Genomic DNA, 19,193 nt, shown 5'->3' with positions numbered 1-19,193 from the left:
GTTGCAGCTTAAATATAGGAAAGGTTAAAAATGAGCACAAATTTTCCAGTTCCTTTCAGAACTTTACTGCCCATCTCAAAAATGCAATATCTGCTTCTTTTATTTTTCAGATATATGTTGTAGACAACCTTTAAGGTGCACGTTCACCTGCTGGTACTTCACGGTAAGGATAAACAGGCTCAGAAATCATGAGAAACTGAAAATTCAAGGGAACAGCCATGGAATTGGACAAGTATCAATATTTAGTGGGCAGGAGTTAGTACAGTGTGTACTGTTACACAAAAACACATTATTTATTCCTCGAGTATTCAGCCACAGCTCGCTGCTAGGGCTGCTGTACTCGTAAGGGCGTGCTGCTGTTGCGCAGAACCGTCGGCTGGACACCACAGAGGCTCGAGTGCTCTTCTGATGCTGCTCTTCTGAAAGGCAAGTTTAAGTGCAGTGGTTAAAAGCTTTGCCCGGAATAAAGCTGCGCTGCGAATGAACAATATGAGATGCATCAATTTTATACACAGCTTTTAGCACACTTCTGTGTACTTTTATGCACCGGACAAAACCAGTGTTTTCTTTCTTTCTCCTTTCAAGTGTTCTTGTGCGGAGAACTGAAATCTATGGTAGGAGCTAGCGTGGTGGTGTTGGGAGTTTTCTGGAAGACATCTGGCTGCCATCGCGCTCCGCTGCTCACCTAACATCGTGTTGCTGTAGAGAGCGAACAAAGTGTGGAAACTGCTACTTCACTGAGTAAGAATCAGCTTAAGTTCCTGCTGTGAACATGCGATCAGCTCTACGAGGACAGAAACAGGTGTTTACTCCTTCCTACATGATTTATTTGATCTCTTCTCTAAATCCCCTTCTCAGGCCAGTACATCTCCATGTAAATCCCGTGCTAAAATTTTATCTACAGAAAGCATACATTGTCTGTGCACTGGTTGGCTCGTGAAATACCCATAATTAAATTTCATGAAATCTACGGGGTTTTATAGGTTCAGACACTCTAAGAAATAAAATAGAAACAGAAGAGTTCTAAGAAATAAAATAGAAACAGAGGAGTTCTGGCCAACTTCTGTCGGCCTATAGACTTATTAAGTATTCCAGTCCGAGGAAACCAGGAATGTAAGTATTCCTGTCCAAAAATATCCCGTTAAGACTATTTCACTTTAATCACAGCTGCGCTAAAAAATACACAGTTCTCTTACACCACCCAATCATCTTTCCCTACTACGATGAAAGTACATTTTTCACTTTTTTTATTACAATCATCTTGAAGACAGACATGCCGATATCTGAGCATATTGTAAAGATTTTAAATTCACATTGTATGTATCCATCACAGTTTACGTTCCATACATCAATAACCTGCACGAGACTGTTAGGCAACTATATTTAAACTAGCTGTATTTTAAACAGAGCAGGTAAGATGTGACAAGTTTCTTCGCAGCAGGCTGAGAATATCGGAGGCCGCGCTTGGGATGTGAACTGCGGGGCCACCGCGACCGGGCTGCAATACTGGCTGCTCGTGCACATATTAATTAACTTCTTTATTCGGGGATCAATCGACACCACCGTTAGTTTTATTGACTTTATAATTAGCGGTATCTTACTTTTGCTTGAATAAAGCTGTTTTAACTAACATAAAATCTATCATTTTCTGCCCGTTATTAGCATATAAACGTCCAAGCTGATTTCGCCGTGGCTCCTGGCAGCCCTCTCCGGGAGGGACACGGACACTGCCCCTGCCCGCCCCGCGGGGACGGGGACGGGGACAGCTCGGCCTCGCTCCGCCGCCCGGCAGCCTCCCTCGGCCCACGCGTGACGCGCCGCCGCCGCCGGCTCTCCCCGCCAGCGCGGCCGGGCTCGGAGGAGTCCTTCCCGGCGGAGAGCGGGCGTGGCTGGCCGGAGGCGCCGCCGCTTCCCCGGCGAGGGGCGAGGCGGCGCTTCACCCCGCCAGCGGGCCCACCCGCGCTCCCCGCAGCCCCCCGGGCAGCGCCCGCCTGCGCCGAGGCCGGCCCCTTCCCGCAGCCGTTGCCCGGCCTCCGGGGCTACGCTCGGTGGCCCCGTAGCGGGCGCCCTCCCCTCAGACGGAGCCCCGTGGCGGGCGCGTCCTCTCACACGGGCCGCCATGGCGGGCGTCCCCCCGTCGTAGGCACCCCCGTGGCGGGCGTCCTCCCCTCACAGGCACCCCCATGGCGGGCGCGTCCCCTCACGACGGCCGCCTCCGCCCCGCCAGTCCCCGGGGCGAGCGCCCTCTCCTCACGGAGCCCTCGAGAGAACAGAGGCGTCCCGCCAGGCCGGCCGTGAAGGAGCTGGCGTCCCCCCCGCCCCCGTCCCTCCCCTGGAAAATATTTTGAGCCATTAAGCTTTCCTCGATTTTATTACCTGAGGGAACTTGACAGAACTTGTAAAGACACAATTGCTAAATAACTTCCACCGGTCTATTTTTCTTCGAAAGAAAGGCAAATCAAAACGCCGCGGTTAAGTTTTGTGAAGCGGAAACTGAGGGAAAAAAAAAAAAACAAACTCCTCTAAAGCGGTAACGAAAGATGCGCGGAGGCGAGCGGTGCTTCCTCGCCGTGCTGGGCGCTATCGGCGTGTCGCGATATCTACGGAGCAGAAAGAAACGTGCGAGCTCTACAGAAGGTGTAAACACAGAAAAGAAAGAATATCACCGATGATTTAATATTAACAGTACCAGAGGTGACGTGAAACCGTCCACTAAAACGTTTCCCTTTTCAGTCAATAGGTCGCAAAGTGTCTTAAATTCATTACTTGGCACTTATTGAAATTCGTGACGTCGAAAATGGATTTAAAAAGGTGAAGCAAACCTGAGTGAAACAAAATATATTGTACTGACAACAAATGTAATGAAATAACAACCTCTTTTTTTTTTCTTTTTTAAATAACTTAAAATACACTAGAAAAAATATGGTCAATATAAATAATTTTGTTTTCATGGAGAACAAATAGATACAAAGCCCGTCCATACCAAAGTTCGTGTAGAAGAGCTTTCCCTCTGTCTTGGCAATAAGCATGAGGGTCTGATGGCAAACTGGGATAACAATCACCGACTGCAAGGTACCCCAGGTTAAATAGCTATACGTCTTCCAAATAATAATAACAACAAAAAAAAAAAAATCACAAGATTTCGTGAATAGATACACCTTTATGAGATAAAATGTAAATGTTTGACAGTCAACTATCAATTCACAAGTTATAGCCAAAATAAACTTTGTTCGTGTGTATCAACATATTTTACATGTACCCGGTACCTCTTATTGGAATTTGCCGTTGTGTAAAGTGGTGGTTGGGAATTAAATACTCTCTTTTTAAATATTTTTTCTTTTTTTTTTGTTTTCCCCCTCAGGACAAGAGAAACCCAGCAAAGGGAGGCACACTCCACTCTCCTGATGCTTTCCGCTCCCTTTTATTTCAGAGGTGGGACAGCAAACGACCAACAGAGATGTAAGAGTGGAAAAGGTAGTGCTTCATCTCCCTCTCTTTCTGCTTCCCTCCGAGATTAAAAGAGAAAGAACCCAGCCACGTTTGTTTGTTTTGGTCTGGTGTTTGTTTTTTTTTTTTTTTTCCTACTAAAGATGAGGGTGAAGTGCAAGTGAATCAAAGGACTCCATCAATGAAATACAAATACATGCAACCCGGAATGCTGCTGGAGGAAGTATCCCGGACAGTTTCCCATTAGAAATTCGCAGAGAAATCATTGTCTTTTTTTTTTTTTTCTCTCCTTTTCTTTTTTTTTTTCCCCTCTTCGTCTTTCGCTCTTCTTTTTGTCACTATTCCAGACGTTGTTGTTAAACTCAAGTATCTGATGCAACGTGAAAGGAGGCCCGCCTCTCTTATCAAATTTCTTGTATTAAAGTGAACTTCGCAGAAAAAGGTCAGTTTCAAAACCTGTGAACTTCCCAGCTGCGCGTCTAGTTCCTCTAATTCTTTAAATAAGTATATATCTCCCGTCAGTTTCTCCTCTCCCTCGTCTTTTTTTTTTTCTTTTTTCCCCTTTTATTTAAAAAAAAAAAAATAAAAGGAGCGAGCGCGGTCACAGCCCCAGGGCGGCGGCATGTTTCTTGGCCTTCAGGCGGAGGTCGGCGATGCTGGAGTTCTTGCTGGTGGTCTTGGCGGCGGCGGCGGCGGCCACCACGGAGGCGGCGGAGGCGGACTCGGCCAGGGTGGCCAGCGGTAGCCCGAAGGGGGGAGCGGGGAACATCATGTAGGGTGCGTGGGCCAGGTGGGGGTGGAGGTGGTGATGCGCGTGGGCCACGGCGCTGTCCAGCTGCAGCTGCGCCTGAACCTGCCGGGAGAAGGGCGGCGCGTGGCAGCGACCCACCCGCGCGCGCGCGCGCGGCGTGTCCACACCCACCCACCCACCCGCGCCCCGCCGCCCACTTGCCTGCTGGAAGGGCATCCGCAGCGCGCCCACGTTCACGTACGGGGCCACCCGGCAGGCTTCGAACTGGCTGGCGGCGCCGATCAGCACCCCTGCGGGAGGCAGCGGCAGGCGGTCAGGGCGGGAGAGGCCCCCCCCGCCCCACGCGTGTCCGACCCGCCCGCGGCACTCCGCAACACCCCCTCACCCCCAACCCTCCCAACCCCCAGTACCTTTGTGGAGTTGGTTTTCTTGCTTTCGGCATTTAGCTCTTCGGTTCTGGAACCAGACCTGCGGGGAGAGGCGGGGGGTGTGCGTGGGTGGTGGGGGGGGCACACACGCGGGACATGGTGTCACGGCCGCGCTGCCACCGCCGCGAAAGCAAAAATAATAATAATAATAAAAAAAATCCACTGAGAATAAAATAAAGCCGGCAGACAAAGAAACCCGGCTGCGGCGCGGGCTGGGCTCCCTCCTCCCGGGCGGCCCCCACTCGTGAGCTCCGAAACGCGACAGGGAAGCGGAAAAACCACCAACAACAACGATAAAAGAGTCAAACCACGCAGAAACCCGCCGCTCGCGGAGCGCTCGATCCGGACTTTCTGAGCCCCGGTTTCGTCTTTCCACCATGAGGGTCCCCAAAGACCCAGGTCGCCCCCCCGATATCTAACCCTAACTGGCCGGAATGGGGCGGATGTTCGCACCGCCAGGCCTGAGAAGATCGTGCTCATTAACAACCCAATTAATTAGCTTTATCTTCAGGAAAAACTAAACACCAGAGAGTTTAACGCCTGACTTTTGGTTCTTTTTCGGGGGCTGGTGAGCGGTGGGGGGTGTGTGTGTGCGTAATTACTCCCATAAAAGCTTCGCTCCTCAAGTTTAGCATTTGTGCGCTGCGCAGCGCAGTGTAGCACAGAAGCGGAATAATCGTCTCATTATCATGATAATCTAATTTGCTTCCGCAGCAAAGGCTGCGCGTTACACGAGAACGTACGTTTAACACTGGAATTGTGGAAGTAAATTTCCAGAATAAAGTTCTGCTCGCTTTAGAGAAGAGAGGGAGGGAAGGAGGGAGGGAGAGCGCGTCTTAAAACATTCCTGTTTAAAGACAGACCTCTGCACCGCATCTCAGAAGCCACAGCCGCCAAGCAATCCTTTCCCCACGGCCAAAAAGACAAAAAAAAAAATTCTCTTTTTTTTTTTTTTTTTTTGAGGTCTTACTTGAAGAGACAAATATAAATGTGAATTTCCCCCGCCCTGTCATTTACTTCAGCCAAGTAAAACGTGCCCAACAGCCATGTTCACCCTCAGCCTCCCGCGGAAACGCGCATTCCAGAATTTACAAATTAGTGCAGATGCGAGGCAAAAATATTATTGCAAAGCGTTTTCCGGAACGATTTAAAGGGAAGGGGTTTAATCTATGTAAATCTCCAAAAGTTATTATGCACCCTGCGATTTGGCATAATGGGAGCGCGGATTATGCGCCGCCGCGGTCTTTGTCGAGCGAAGAGCCAGCAGAAGGAAGCACCTCCCTTTTACATTTTTCAGAGCCAAGTTGAAGCCCGGCAACTTTTATTTTCTTTGCTTTTGTTATGATTCGCTGGGCGCAAACCGGAGGCCGCCTGGGCAGAAAAACGCGCGAGTGGGAAAATGAAGTTGGTTTTTTTTCCCCCCCTTTTTTTTCCCCTTCTTTTTCCCCCCTCTGTGTCAGGCTGCCATGACAAAAGCTGCTTATTATTACTTTTTTTTTTTTTCCCCCAGCTCGACGTGAGCGCTCTGCCTCCGGCCTTACCCCGTTACAAGGCGCAGGGAAACCCCACAGGATTGTGCGCATAGTTGGGTGCAGATGGTGGCCTACGAGCACAAAGATTAGGGGGAGTATCTGTTACAGCAATACTTTCTAACAGCTGCAGATGTTAGGGGCCTAAAACTACTCCATGTGTTCGAACAAATAATGACCATGATTTTCTCTTCTTTTATTATTAGAACGGAAATACACCGGAGCAGCTACATTTGTTCTCGTTTGAGGAGTTACCTTCCTCCCCGGCCGGGCAAAGCTCGGACCTTTCCTCAACTCTTCATCTCATCCCGACAAAACTCGCAGAAACCAGCCCAGGAACAGATTAGGAAAAAAAAAAAAAACCAAAACCTTTGGGAGGGCAGCCCAAGGTTAAGCGCGCAGGTTAAATCAAAGGAAGCTGCGGCTTCTCGGGACGGGAGAACGCTTAAAATAGCCTGGTTTTATTCCAGACTTTTGTATTTCATAAAATCCGAACAAAGCCGGTCTCTGCGCTTCGCTCGGTTGTCGTGCCGCTTCCCTCAAGATTTAAGAGCCACAAGAAACGGACTGTAAATTTTTTTTTTTTCCACTTCGCAGTTCCTAATTTACTTTACAGTCGCTACACCTATAAAGTTAATTGGCGCGCCCGCCCGGCGAGCCCTGCAGCCCACGCCGACAGCGCAGCCCTTGTAGCTCTCGCCGAGGCAGAGGTGGAATAAACGCGGAGATTAAACCAAAAGCAGCAGAGCGAGGGGCAGGGGACTCGCAAGGATCCCAAACCCCCAGGAGGCCCGGCGAGATGATTTTACACATTTGCTGCTGGGTGCAATTCAGCGCGGGGAGCCACCCCCATCCCCCCCCTCCCCTTTCTCTGACGGCCCGTGGCGGGGGCGGCGGGGCCAGGGCACGGCGGGGCCCGCTAAGGTGGCCCCTTCCTCCGAGCGCCCACCCCGCCCCGTCCCACGCACACAGGCACCCACGCATCCCCGCAGCCGGGCACGGCTCGGCTACCTGCACCCTGGCCTCGGAGAGCCCCAGCCTCTGGCTCAGCTCCTCCCGCATGAAGGCGTCCGGGTAGTGGGTCTCGTCGAAAAGCCTTTCCAGCTCGTTCAGCTGCTCCAGGGTGAAATTCGTCCGGCTCCTCCTCTGCTTGATTTTCGTCTGCCCTTCGTCTTCCATCGCTTTCGCATCCTCCTTGCGGTCCTTCAGCTCTGGGGAGACTGGGCACGACACAGGCAGTCAGACAGGCGGGGCGGCCGGGACGGGGGACCCCGGGACGGGGGACCGGGAGGCGCTGCCAGCGCCGGGGGGAAGGAGGCAGCTCATCTCCCGGCCCGCCGCTCCCCTCCGCCCGCAGCAGCCGGGAGGAACAGGGCAGGACCACCCCCCTACCGGGGGCTGGGGCGGCCGGGAGCGGGGCCTGTGGGCCGGGGCAGCGCTAGGCCCGCCTCAGCCGCTGCCTTTCCGGGCCCCGCCGCTCGGCTCCCGGTACCCGCTGGCTGCGGGGAGCGGGGCCCGGCGGGCCGCCTCCCGCACGGAGCCCACCGCGCCGGACCGCGGGCTGTCCCCAGCCCCGCTGCCCGCCTCGGGGGGGTGGGGGGGGCCCGGGAGATGTGCAGCAACAGGTCCCCGGTGCGCTCCGCGCCCCACGCCGCTGTCTCCCGGGGATTTGGTTTTCGTTGTTTAATTTTCGGCCAAAGACACGCCACAGGCCCGAGCGCGGGGGTCCCTGCGCGGACCCCCGCGGGACTTGCGCGCCGTGGGGTCGCCCGCCTGCCCGGCCCTGCCCCGGCCACCGGCGTCCCCCACACCCCGCTCATCAGCGCTAATTTATTTATTAGCCCTTTCCAGGGTTGCCGCGGCCGCACCGTGCTCCGCTTGTCCGAACAAAAGGGCGACGGACGAACCGCGGGTCCCCGCGCAACGGCAGGGATGGGCCCTGCCCCGCCGGCGCGGCCCCGGTACGGGCACCGCGGCCATCGCCCCGGCGCGGAAAACACGCGGAATAACCGCGGAGCCTTTCCGAAGGAAGCCGCCCGGCCGGCGGAGCCGGAGGGATGAAGGGCGGCAGCGCGGCCAAGCCCCACGCGTGTCCGCGTCCGCGCAGCCGAGACCCACGGGAGAACGAACGGGGCCCGCCTGTCCGGGCTTTCGTTTGCAGCGCGGCTTCCCGTGGGATGCTAAACAGGAACAGATCGTGTTATGAGCAAGTTAAATGTTTGTTTAAATATTTTAATATAAACTTCGGGTCTGGCCGCGTATTTCCCATAATTGGGAAAAGGTGGGAAGCCGCCCGGTAATGCCTGTCGCAGCCTCCCCACGAGCGCCGCGGCTGCCGAGCCCCTTCCACCCGCGGCCGCGGTCCGGCTCGCCCGGTGGGCGGCCATCGCCCGCCTCCGTTCCGCGCGTACCGACCCCGACGGGGGAAGGAGGGGAAGGGAAGAAGGGGGAGCCCCCGGTGCCGCCGTTACCGTCGCTGAGCTTGGGGGTGGCCGCCTCGGCGGCTCTCTCGGCGGCGGCGTCGGGCTCCCGCGGCGGGGACCGCCCGCCGCCCGCCCGCCCCGCGGGGCTGCCCGCCTCGTCGCGGCCCGGTTCCGCCGCGGTTCCGCCGGTCTCCCGCGTTCCTCCTCCTCCACGCAGGGGCCCGCTCTCCAGCACCTCGCGGTAGGTGATGAGCTCCTTCTTCTCCTTCGCTTTAGGGTCAAACGACTTGGAGACAAACGCCGTCAGCTCCTCCATGGCCGCGGCTCAGGGGCGCGCTGCCCCGGCTCCCCGGGCGGGCATCCACGGGGCGTGGGGTGGCGGCGGCGCCCCGGGCCGTTCCGTGCCGAGCCGAGCCCAGCCGTGCCGCCCGACGTGCAGGGCTCTCGGGGTCTGATAGCGACGCGGCGATTGAAGTGGCACTATTTATACTTTGCAAAGCCTGCCCCTTGTTCCCGGCGAATTACCTCCCCTCGGAGCTCTGAATGGACCCCTTCTCCGCCGCCCGGCCGCGCCGCTCCGCTCCGCTCCGCGCCGCGCCGCCCGCCGCGGGGCACTGCGGCCAGGGCGCCGCCGCTCCGCCCGCCCGCCGCGCCCTAATTAATTTAATTAGACGCGGGCCCCGTGCGCGAGGTCCCGGGCGAGCGCGGCGCGGGAGAGGGGCCGGAGCTGCGGGGGAGTGGCCAAGGCGGGAGGCGGGGGGGGTGGCTGGGGGGGGCGCGCAGGCTCCGCGCCCGCGCACCGCCCCGCGGGGGTCGGGGAAGGGGGGGGGTGGTGGTGGTGGTGGTGGTGGTGGTGCGTGGGGTGCCCACGGGGCAGAGGCAAGGGGCGCTTGCCCGCCCGGAGCCCGCCCGGTACGCGGCGTTGAGCCGTGGAAACGTCCCCGCGCGAGCGGCGGGGGAGCTGGAAAAGTTCCTCCGTGGATGCCCAAATCCACCAAATAAATTCTCGGCTAATTGACAGTGACAAATACAGCCGTGTCATTAACGTTTGTCTCATACGGCGAATTGAGGCATCAGATTAGCGCGAATTACGCTATTTATTGCTAATATTGTTTTCCCTTTGTTGTTTAAATCCCATTAAGAGAGTATTTTTGTCGACAGAAGTCGTCTCTTTTACACCTTTGCTAACACTCTAATAAATTATTCAAAATTGTTTAACTCTTGCTTAAGGATTGATTTTTGATTTGACCTTTACAAAGATGACTTTACGTGGGAGAGCGTTTATCCACCCGCGCAGGTGGGCACCGAGGGCGGCATTAGCATGTCTCCAGATCCAATTACACGCGCCTCGGCCGCGACAGGCGACGATTTACCGGTAACTCCGTTTGAGGCGGCAGCGCGGGTCGAGCTGCCGGTGACCCGGTCCCGCCTGTCCCCGCGTGGCCTTTTCGGTACTGGGGTGGGGGTGGGGAGATGGGACACCGGGGGCCCGACGGGAACGGGCCGGCTGCCGACGGGAACGAGGATGGTCAGCGGCTCTTCCATCCCTACGTTTTCGTTTATCCAACGCTTCGCAGTTCCCGTGACGGTGAGCGTGTGCTCGGAAACTCGCGTTAAACTAACCAAGTTGGTCAAAAGACAGACTTAACCGTAGGGACCAGATCGTTTCGTTGCGTTTCTCGCCGTTGCCCGCCCCGGCTCGGCGGGTCGCGGCCCGGGACTCGCTCCCCCCGCGGCTGGGGCTCTGCCTTCCCCGGGGCGCAGCCCGGCCCCGGTGCGGTGCCCACGCCGCGGGGAGAGCGCTGCCCCTTCGGCCACGGGGGCGGTTGTCAGTGCCAGGAAACACCGACCCCTCGTTAATCACTTCGAACTGAAACGAGAAACCCCACACGCGGCCGCCCCCGCGGAGCCCGTCACCCCCGGCGGGCCGCAGCGTGCCACGGCCATGTGCCGTTAAGCCGCTGCGGTTGTCACCAGGCTGCGTCGCCCGTGGGCAGCGGGGACCCTCGCGCTCCCCTCGCTGCCCGCCACGCGTGGGGTGGGGGGCGCTAGCCCTGCCGGGGCGGCGAGAACGCCGCATCGATTCCTCGGCGCTCGGCGTCGCTGCCTGGCCGCCTGGATGAGCTCGGCGGTGGCTTGCTGCTGCCTGCCCGCCGCCCAGGAAGGCGCTGAGCTCAAACCGGCAGCCGCGGCCCGGTGGCGCCTCCGCTCCCGCCGCCCGCCCCGGCCCGCCCCAGCCGCGCCTCGCCGCGCTGCTCCGCCGCTCAGGTAACGTGGCGGGGCCCGGCGGCGAGTCCGCCCGTAGCAGGGACAAGGCAGGGGGCCGGGCACGCCGCCGTGGCCTGCTGCGGCTCCCCAGGCGGCGGCGCGCTGAGGGGACGCGGCGGCCCCCGGCTGCGGGCAGGGCCCGGTCGGGTCGGGGGGTGGCGGGTCGGGAGCGGCGGTGTGAGGCCGGGCTGGGCCTGACCGGTGTTGCCATGACGACGCCGGGGCCGGCCCGGGCGCTCTGCCGCGGCCTGGCCTGGCTGGGCCATGGTGGGGCCGCGGGCCGGGCTCCCGCTGGGTGCTGCGGCTCTACACGTGGAAATGCTGCGGGTTGTTTCCTTGCCCTGGCCTCCCGCCCTGGCCGTGGGGTCCCGCCGGTGGCGGGCCCGGCTTCCCGGCGGCCGGGGGCGCGGCGGGGCTGCGTGGAGCGCCGTGGCCGGCTGAGGAGCGCGGCGGGGGGTGGTGTGCGATAACCCCACTCACACACGTGTCCGTCTCTTCTAGGAGTAGCCCCGTGTCGCGCCGTGCGCGGGGCAGAGGGGCAGCAGAGCCCTGGGGAGCGGTGCTGCCTTCAGCCGGCTGGGGCTGAGTCCAGCCCGGGGTGCCTTTCCCCTGGCTCAGGTCGGATTTCACAGTGCAAAGTGGCCCGGAGCGCCAGGAACTGCTCTCTGCACTGTGTTTTCCAGGTCCCTCTTGCCTGCTGCCGTGCAGTAGCAGGGCTCAGCTGATGTGAGTAGGGAACACATGGTATCCGTAATGGATGTTGTTGTCCCTGGCACTTGCCCTTGGAATTCACTTTATATTTTGATTCGTAGGGTGATAAGAAGAAAACTATGCATGTAGAATTTTACCTTTTCAGCTCTTGCCTGTGAAAGTGTGGGTGAAGAAGGTGTGCGATTCAGTTTCTTCTGTATCTGGTCTGCTGATTTTAGCAGCAGTGTGTTAGGTATTTTCATCTTATATTTCAGCTGAATGTGTGGGCATGCACATTAGGAGCGATCCCCTGTGCATCCAGTGCTGCAATAAAGAATACCTGCTTAGTAGTTGTTCAGACTATTGAGTCCTGATTTCGGCTTTTCATGACATCAGTACAATTCTCGGTGCTTCTTTTTCAGATGTGAAACTTTTTTGAACAGTTTATCTGTTCTAATGATTTGAGGCACATTTTAAACATGTTATTTTAAGTGGTTTAGCATGATCCTATATGCCATGAGAGAGGAAGGTATTTAGAACTTAATTTAAAAGAAACACCAAAAGCTGCATCGTAAAGCTCAGGTAAAGTTAGTTGGTCTGTAAGCTTATTCTGCAGGTTAGTTATTTGCAAGAAATGCTGATTAATGCCCTTAGTGAACTTGCTTGCGTTGACCTAAAATAGGAACGTTCGTAGTTCTCGTTGCCTTCGAGTATGGAAAATGTGGTGGAAGGCCAGTTTGTAGAATTAAGAATTACTGAGCAAAAGATGGAGGTCGGTGGAGGCCGACTCTGTAGATGAGCACGACACTGGGGTTTGAGGCCTTGGTTCAGTTCTCCGCTTTGCGGTTGGTGTCCTGGATGACTGTAGGCATGTGACGTTTCCTTGAGCCTAGTTTTTCCCACATTTAATTTTGAGATCTAAAGATTGGAAGGAATACTGTTACTATATAAATTGCTCATTTGTGATTTTGAATTGAGACAGACTTTTTTCAAGTTCAAAATTAATGATTTTGAAGAATATTGTTGGTGTAATTGTCAAAGAGGACATTCTTTAAGTAACCTGAAGAGAGTGTTGGGGTATGTTTGGTGTGTGTGGATTCTCGTTTCTATGGGAGAGACTGTAAGAAATTAATTCAGGTTGCTGCCCTCTTAGGAAGACCCACCTTATTGTCTTTTCTAACCAAATTTCTTCCTCTACTGAGAGCAGTTTTCCTGAATTGTGGAGCAGGCAGAGTTTCCTCATAGCTGCAAGCTTGGTACAGGCAGCTACGAAGATGCTCTTTGATCTGTATGCACACAGAAACTGTCTGAGCAGGACTTCTGCCCTCTGCCTGTTTGTGGCTTCCCCTTTTTGGGGAGCAGCGTTGCCATTAGTAGCACTGTGACTCCTACTTATTAGTTAGTGAGTATGTTTGTGGAGGACTTAGAATAAATTTTACTTCAGTTAACCTTGTTTCCCGTTTGAAGCTCAAACAGCATCTCGCCCTGACCTGGTGATTCTCTCCTGTTGATGGACTCGTGCAGTTCAGCAGGGAAGAAGGGGGTGCTGAGATGGTTGCAGTACATTTTCCATCAGTGCCCGTATAATGTGTTAGAATTCTTAAAGGGTTGTCTTTGTAGAGATGCTACATAAACTGTGCATGCAGTTAGTGATTATTGCAAGCCAGTTACAATCAAAGTCTCTTAGCAGCTAACAAATACAAATTGTTTGGATTTGATGCTGAACAAATGTGGAGGTTATTTTGTCCTTGTCACTTCTGGCTGATTATGGTAACTAAAGATTGTATTTTTTAATTGAATGCTGTGCTCAGGGTGTAGCCTGCTGCAGTAATGTTTACTGGATAACAGCCTCTGATTAAAAACAACCAAAGCATATTATTTTCCTACAATCAACACAAGTAAATACAATAATAGTTTGAAACTCTTGCTTGAAAATAGGTATTGCACACTTGAAATAATTCAAAAAACGTGAAACAAGATTGAACAAGGTCAGATCAACAAATGTATACTTCTTACTACATTTGAAAGTGTACCTTACTCTCTTTGAATAGGTTTTCTAGAGAAGTCTGCTTCCTATGTCATCTGTGTTTTCTTTACATTGTAATATGCAGGGTGGCAGGCTACTTAGCTGTTTGAAGGTGAGCTTGATAGCACTGCTTATAACTTTGCCAAATATAAATAGCTGGTTTGAAATTTTTGATTTTGGTGTTTCTGTTGGCAAAACATGTGTATGAGAGTATGCATTTTGTTTTCATTTCAACCAAAGTGTTGCAGCATCAGTTTTCAGAAACAAGACTTAAACAAAAATCAACTATTAAAAAAAAAAAAAAAGGCCTGGAGACCTGTCTTTTTGATACTTCAACATGCTTGTGCCCCAGAATGGGGACTTAAGATTTATCAGGTCCGGCTGTTAGTCATTCTGTTGAAAAGCTGTTCAATTTCAGAGTAATTGCAAACCTTCAAAATGTTGAAGTCCACAGACATTCACTAGAGTCTTCAAAAAAAATTCAGTAGCTGATTACTTTGGTGATGTTATGTTCCAACTTCAGGCTTCAGCATGAGTTTCCATGTAGCTGCTGTGGTTCCTCATATCTTGAAAGAGCATCTTCTGAATTCTCAGTCTTCCTTTGCTGTTTGACCAGAGTAATTTGGTCTAAATTCAGAAGTGGGTGAAGGAGTATGCTAAGAGTGGATGAGAACTATGGAGGGGGAAGGTTGGGTCTTGGTGACGGAAAAGAACGAGCCTCACTGATGTGACGGGCAGGAGACCATCTCCCCACAAATGCCTGGTGTCGGTGTGTAACCCGGGTTCTAAGTTCATCTGAAACCATTCATTTGCTGTTGATGCTTGTTAATATGCCTTTCCTTCCTCCTCCTAGTATTGCGCCATAGTCAGGATAAAAACCTCTTGTGCCTCACCAGACTTTGAGAGCCGTATCTTCCGCAGTGCCTGCACATAAAGAGGGGTTGGCAGAAGCATATCTCCTATTGCAAATACATAAGGTTTAACGCTTCTGTCTGAGAAGTAAGGGTAAGGAGCCTTAAAAATGGGATTCTCCATAGGTATAAGCGTGAATTCTTTTATGTCACTCTTAACTTTATGGTACCAGTTTTTGTGGTGGATCTACAGACTTTGTACGGTAGGAAAAACCCATGGGATTCAGCATATGATGCCAGGTAATGGGTCTTAAGTTTTTCTGTCTGCCTTTTCTCCCCCCCCGCCATTATTTTGCTAATTAAGGTTCCCTGAGTGATCTTAGTTTTCCTCTGTGATTGGTAGGTACCATTATACAGTCATGTTTATGGAAATGGTATATGGGCCACTGCTGACATGCCCGTACAGCTCTTCCATCCATCAGGCTTCAGCTGATGTGATCAACCAGTGCTGGCAATCAGTTTTCCCAGGTCTGCTCAGGAGTATGAGGGAGTAGGCAGTGGTCAGTGAGAATACTAACCTGTTACAGGACTTGATAATGGACTGCTCTCAAGTGCTATGTTTATAAGAGGCATCTTGGCAGGAAAATGCGTGTCATGTAGCGAATGGGTCATCTAAGGACCCTGGTGGAAGGTAGTGCCTGTCAGACAAGTTTGTCTGTTGCTTGTGTATGTTCAAGATATCTCTGCAGGAGACAGCTACTGGGACTCGGCTGCACAGGTTGCTTCAGGATCAACAGTCTGCTTTTGGCAACCTCTTTTCCAGTGTTCCCATGTACCTTTGTCCGGTAGCTCATCCATGAGAAACCCAGTGCTCTTGGAGCTCCTGAGGCTCAAGTATGTGCACGTATGCTGTAGGGCTTGTCCTGTAGTAGGGAAAGGCCGTGGCATGTAGCTCTTTGGTCCTGAAGACAAAAAACTGAAATTTGCACAATACGTTTCACCAGTTTTATATGCTGCTTAATCCAGTTATGTGTCCAAATGAGGGGAAGAAAGCTGATGGCAAATAAAGGAAGTTAAACAACAGACGATGTATACATTGAAGTGTAATGTTCTGGCTCATAATGATATCCGCATCAAGTGGCGAATATCTTGGCAGAAATGCCTTTTGTACTCTTTGCTTCTCTGGTTTCTTTCATTAATCTTGTTGTCATGAGCCATGGTCTGTGAGCTTTTAACTGAAAATCCGTGTGTTGTAGTTTCATCTTTCTGAGCAGTTCAGCTTATTTTAAGTTGGCGATACAGGTTCATATTCATTTGAAGATTGTTCTATCAGTATATATTTGAAGAGCTTTCTTTTACCATTCAATAACTGTTAGTACCTTGGAGCTCTGTAAATTTTTTACTATGAAGGGAGGCAAAATAAAATGGCTGCACAAGATAGTGTGTTGGTATAAATTGTCATTCCTCTACGCAATTGTAAATTAGGGTCATAGTTCCTTAAATGGGATAAAATAGTCTGTGAAGTATTGCCTCTGTCTTTTTCAAAATCTGTGAGGAATAACTTCAGTAAGATGGCAGGAATAACTTAATTTAAAAAAGAAATTCTCTTGCATAGCAGTTCATCCTCCTAAAATTCTGCTGGTCTAGGTGCACGGAGGTTTGCTGGTTTAAATTTAATTATTTAAAAATGCTTTGTTTACGTTGTTAGCTAAAGGACCAATTCTAAAGTGCTGAAAACAGAAACTATTGAGAAGTGAAGTACGTATACAGAAGGATTTACTGCAGCAAAGCTTAGTAGCAACTAATTTGTAGGCACTTCTGGCTCCAAGAGTGGAACTGATAGCTCAGAGTTGCGGCCGAAGAGCCATCTGCAGTCCACAGAGATTTGCCTACATAGGAATGAGTTTACGTAGCTACTGTTTTGATTGTGGCAGTAAGTGAACTCTAGTGAACATCAAAGGAAATCTGGATCCTTAAGGGACTGTCTTGTATTTTGCATTAAACAACTGTTGGATAAAATGTGGAAACTCCTTGAAGTAGATGCCTGGTCCAGAACTTGATGCTTTCCAGGAGTATGTCCCTTTGACTCTTGAGTTGTGCGTGCTGTAGCTTCCTCGCCCTGGCTCCAGGGGTCTGGCAGTCCTTAGGATGAGCTTCAGCAGCATGAGAGGAGTGTGTCTCAATTTGACAAGCAAACCTGCATCTCTGGCATAGTCTTCAAATTCTGTCAAATGTAGCATTGTCTGTATATTTATTTTACTTTGAATGTAGCTACCTGAAAGGCTCCCGTGGGAACGCTGGTCACGGTACATTGACTTTGCAAATCCCTTGCCTGTTTGGTGTTTAGGTGTATCACTGTAGGACTGTAGCAAGTATGGTTCTGTGCAAAATAGTTTTGGCTGTCTCAGGAACTTGAGGGTGAAAATGTATGTTTAAGAGACCTTTTCTGAGGAACTAAATGTGTTTTGGGTGGTTTTTTTCTTTTTTTTTTTTTTTTTTTTCCCTCAGTCATACATCTTAACCAAAAGGCCTAGTGTAATCAAGACTTGTATTTGCATGTAACCCTTTTGTGAATTTAAGCATAAACATGCCTAATGGTGAATTTCTCTTTTGTTCTGTTTTCAATCTCTACCCTGGAGATTAGGGTCTGCTGCCTAGGTGACAAAAAGTGTGAGGAAGGGCAAAAGTTTGTACGCAGAAAAGGAACAAGATCAACCTGTTTATGCTAGAATAATGAGGACCTGTAATAGTTCAGTGTTGGTTAAAGACAGGTGATATTGTGGCAAAATATATCCGTGATCTAGCTGTTGATATGAATGTTAAAGAATTATGAGTTCCTTTTTTCCCAGTGTAGAAGTAGCTAGGGAACCATGAAATAACCGTTTGTTCTTGGGAAGAGGTGCTGTTACTAACTGCCATTAGCTGAAGTGTGTGTGAAGAGGGGTCTTGAGGTCTTGGGTGGATAGGGCTGATACTGCTGGGACAGCAAAACGGTTTTTAAAGCATTGTGCACATTTTGCACCCTGGAAATTAAAGAAATACAGCATTTCTTTAAGTGTGAAGCAATGAAACTGGTCTCTTGGGAGTTCCAAATGAAGATGATAGTCTTTGCAACGATTGGATGACTGGCAGGCTTCCTCACCCCACCCCCCCCCCCTTTTTTTTTTTTAAATTCTGTTATCGAAGTTGGTACACATTGTCCAAGTACACACATTGGCAATCAAGAAGCACTTCTGAAAATCTGAAATTTAGTATTTATAGGTCTGATTTTGGAATAAAGCACTTTCATGTTGAGTGGATCTAAACTAAGAACCAAAATCAACCTAACTCTGGTTTAAATTAATTTAAAAATAACTTTCTAGAATTTTTTTCTCAATGCATGTTTTAATTTTGTCAAGTAGGACGAAAATGTACATTTTAATTACACAACCTAAAAACACATGAAGTGAGTTACATCAGTAGCTGAAATCAATAGACTGCATTCTGTTGATTGTGTAAGTATTATGGATCTTCATTTATAATTGTAAATTAAACATATTAAAGATGCTGTACTACTGGCTGTGTAGCATCTTAAAGTGAAATATTGGATATTGGAAGTGTCTTATACACTACTGCCCAGATTTGTGAAAAAGTAATGTCTAAGGCAAAAGTGTAAAAATAAGTTAAAAGGAAAATACGTTCTGATGTAGAAGTGATTTTATTAGTACATTTATCTGTGTAAATGGCCATGAAGTATTTTGTGAAAATTTACATCAAATGTTTGATACTATAATAAATTAATTCAGATTTGCTGGCAGTGTAAATTTCAGGTTACTTGGTAACGTGAATTTGTTGATGTTTATATTAAAATCTTGATTTTTATTTTTTGCTTGCAAACCAAATTTCCTCTTCACATGATAACTTTTAAAATGGTATAAGGATATGTTTATTTATATATGCACACACGCTAAATATTTTGTTGTATATACAACAATGTAATGCAGACATGAGACTTTCTTACAGTTTAGAATTTTTGTTTTTATGTAGTTTAAAAATGGGACGTCGCTCCTCGGACACAGAGGAAGAGAACAGAAGCAGAAGGAAAAAGAAACACCGCAGGCGTTCGTCTTCAAGTAGCTCCTCTGACAGCAGAACATACAGCCGTAAAAAATCTGGAAGGAAATCGAGGTCAAGGTCACGGTCTCGAGATCTCCAGTCTCGTTCGCATTCTTACGAGAAAAGGTGCATTTATAGTAATTTACTGTCTCTGTTGCAGTTGTTTACAAATTGAGCTCTTTCATATTATGGCAGAAAGCTAGAAGTGTTTGAATCCAATGGTACTCAGTTCTAGGTTGGAATTTTATAGTGAAGTTTGCTCTGAATCTTGGAAGATGTAGCAATGTTTTCACTTACATTTAAAGAAAAAACCCAAAACCACCACCACCAAAAAACCAAAACACCTTCCCCACCTTCAAGAATACAGAATCGGTGTACATGCAGATCCAGAGGTAACCTCCTTTCTAAAAGAGACAAAAAACCAGCCAACTAAAATAAATCCTGCTTTTTCCTCCTTCTAAATAAAGAATTTGGAATCTTTTTTTGGAAATACAACAGGTCATACATTAACACCAGTTTGAAAAGTAGTTTCATTCAACCACTTACAGACTGTTCTGTGTTAACTTTTTTCTGCTGTAATAAACCAAGTAGGTCTTTCCAGACAACAAGGTAGGCTTTTTCAATAGAAGGACTTGGGGTGATTTTACAGTAGGTCTATAAATTTGCTGTAAAAACTAGTTTTCAC

General features: G+C 50.4%; 2 protein-coding genes across 4 annotated transcripts in view; one reads left to right on the top strand and one right to left on the bottom strand.

The window, feature by feature from the left end:
• Window positions 1–2,378: 2,378 nt before the first annotated feature.
• On the bottom strand, window positions 2,379–9,143 carry SHOX2 (SHOX homeobox 2). Of its 2 annotated transcripts, XM_075098310.1 has the most exons (5): window positions 8,627–9,143; window positions 7,167–7,375; window positions 4,609–4,666; window positions 4,400–4,488; window positions 2,379–4,300 (listed from the first exon to the last, which is right to left on the bottom strand). In XM_075098310.1, the coding sequence occupies exons 1-5, from the start codon at window positions 8,892–8,894 to the stop codon at window positions 4,049–4,051; spliced, it is 876 nt and encodes a 291-aa protein (XP_074954411.1). In that variant the 5' UTR covers window positions 8,895–9,143; the 3' UTR covers window positions 2,379–4,048. The 2 variants fall into 2 exon arrangements, with proteins under 2 accessions (XP_074954411.1, XP_074954410.1); XM_075098309.1 differs by having other exon boundaries at window positions 2,379–4,488.
• A 1,554-nt stretch (window positions 9,144–10,697) lies between these two features.
• Window positions 10,698–19,193, top strand: part of RSRC1 (arginine and serine rich coiled-coil 1) — a 175,338-nt gene continuing 166,842 nt past the window's right edge. For both annotated transcript variants that reach the window (XM_075098600.1, XM_075098599.1), the window contains exons 1-2: window positions 10,698–10,846; window positions 18,440–18,634. In XM_075098600.1, coding sequence (XP_074954701.1) covers window positions 10,698–10,846; window positions 18,440–18,634 — 344 coding nt within the window. The remainder of the gene's footprint in view (window positions 10,847–18,439; window positions 18,635–19,193) is intronic.

The sequence above is a fragment of the Phalacrocorax aristotelis genome, chromosome 7 (assembly GCF_949628215.1).
Source record: "Phalacrocorax aristotelis chromosome 7, bGulAri2.1, whole genome shotgun sequence".
Taxonomy (NCBI): domain Eukaryota; kingdom Metazoa; phylum Chordata; class Aves; order Suliformes; family Phalacrocoracidae; genus Phalacrocorax; species Phalacrocorax aristotelis.
This window is presented reverse-complemented; position numbering and strand designations above follow the sequence as displayed.

What these genes read in the sequence shown, in the direction of transcription:
- SHOX2 (XM_075098309.1), bottom strand. Translation starts at nt 8,894, where the DNA reads ATGGAGGAGCTGACGGCGTTTGTCTCCAAGTCGTTTGACCCTAAAGCG. An exon ending in CACCCCCAAGCTCAGCGACG is followed by an intron (nt 7,376 to 8,626) that starts GTAACGGCGGCA and finishes TGTCGTGCCCAG; the next exon opens with TCTCCCCAGAGCTGAAGGAC. An exon ending in TCTCCGAGGCCAGGGTGCAG is followed by an intron (nt 4,667 to 7,166) that starts GTAGCCGAGCCG and finishes CTCTCCCCGCAG; the next exon opens with GTCTGGTTCCAGAACCGAAG.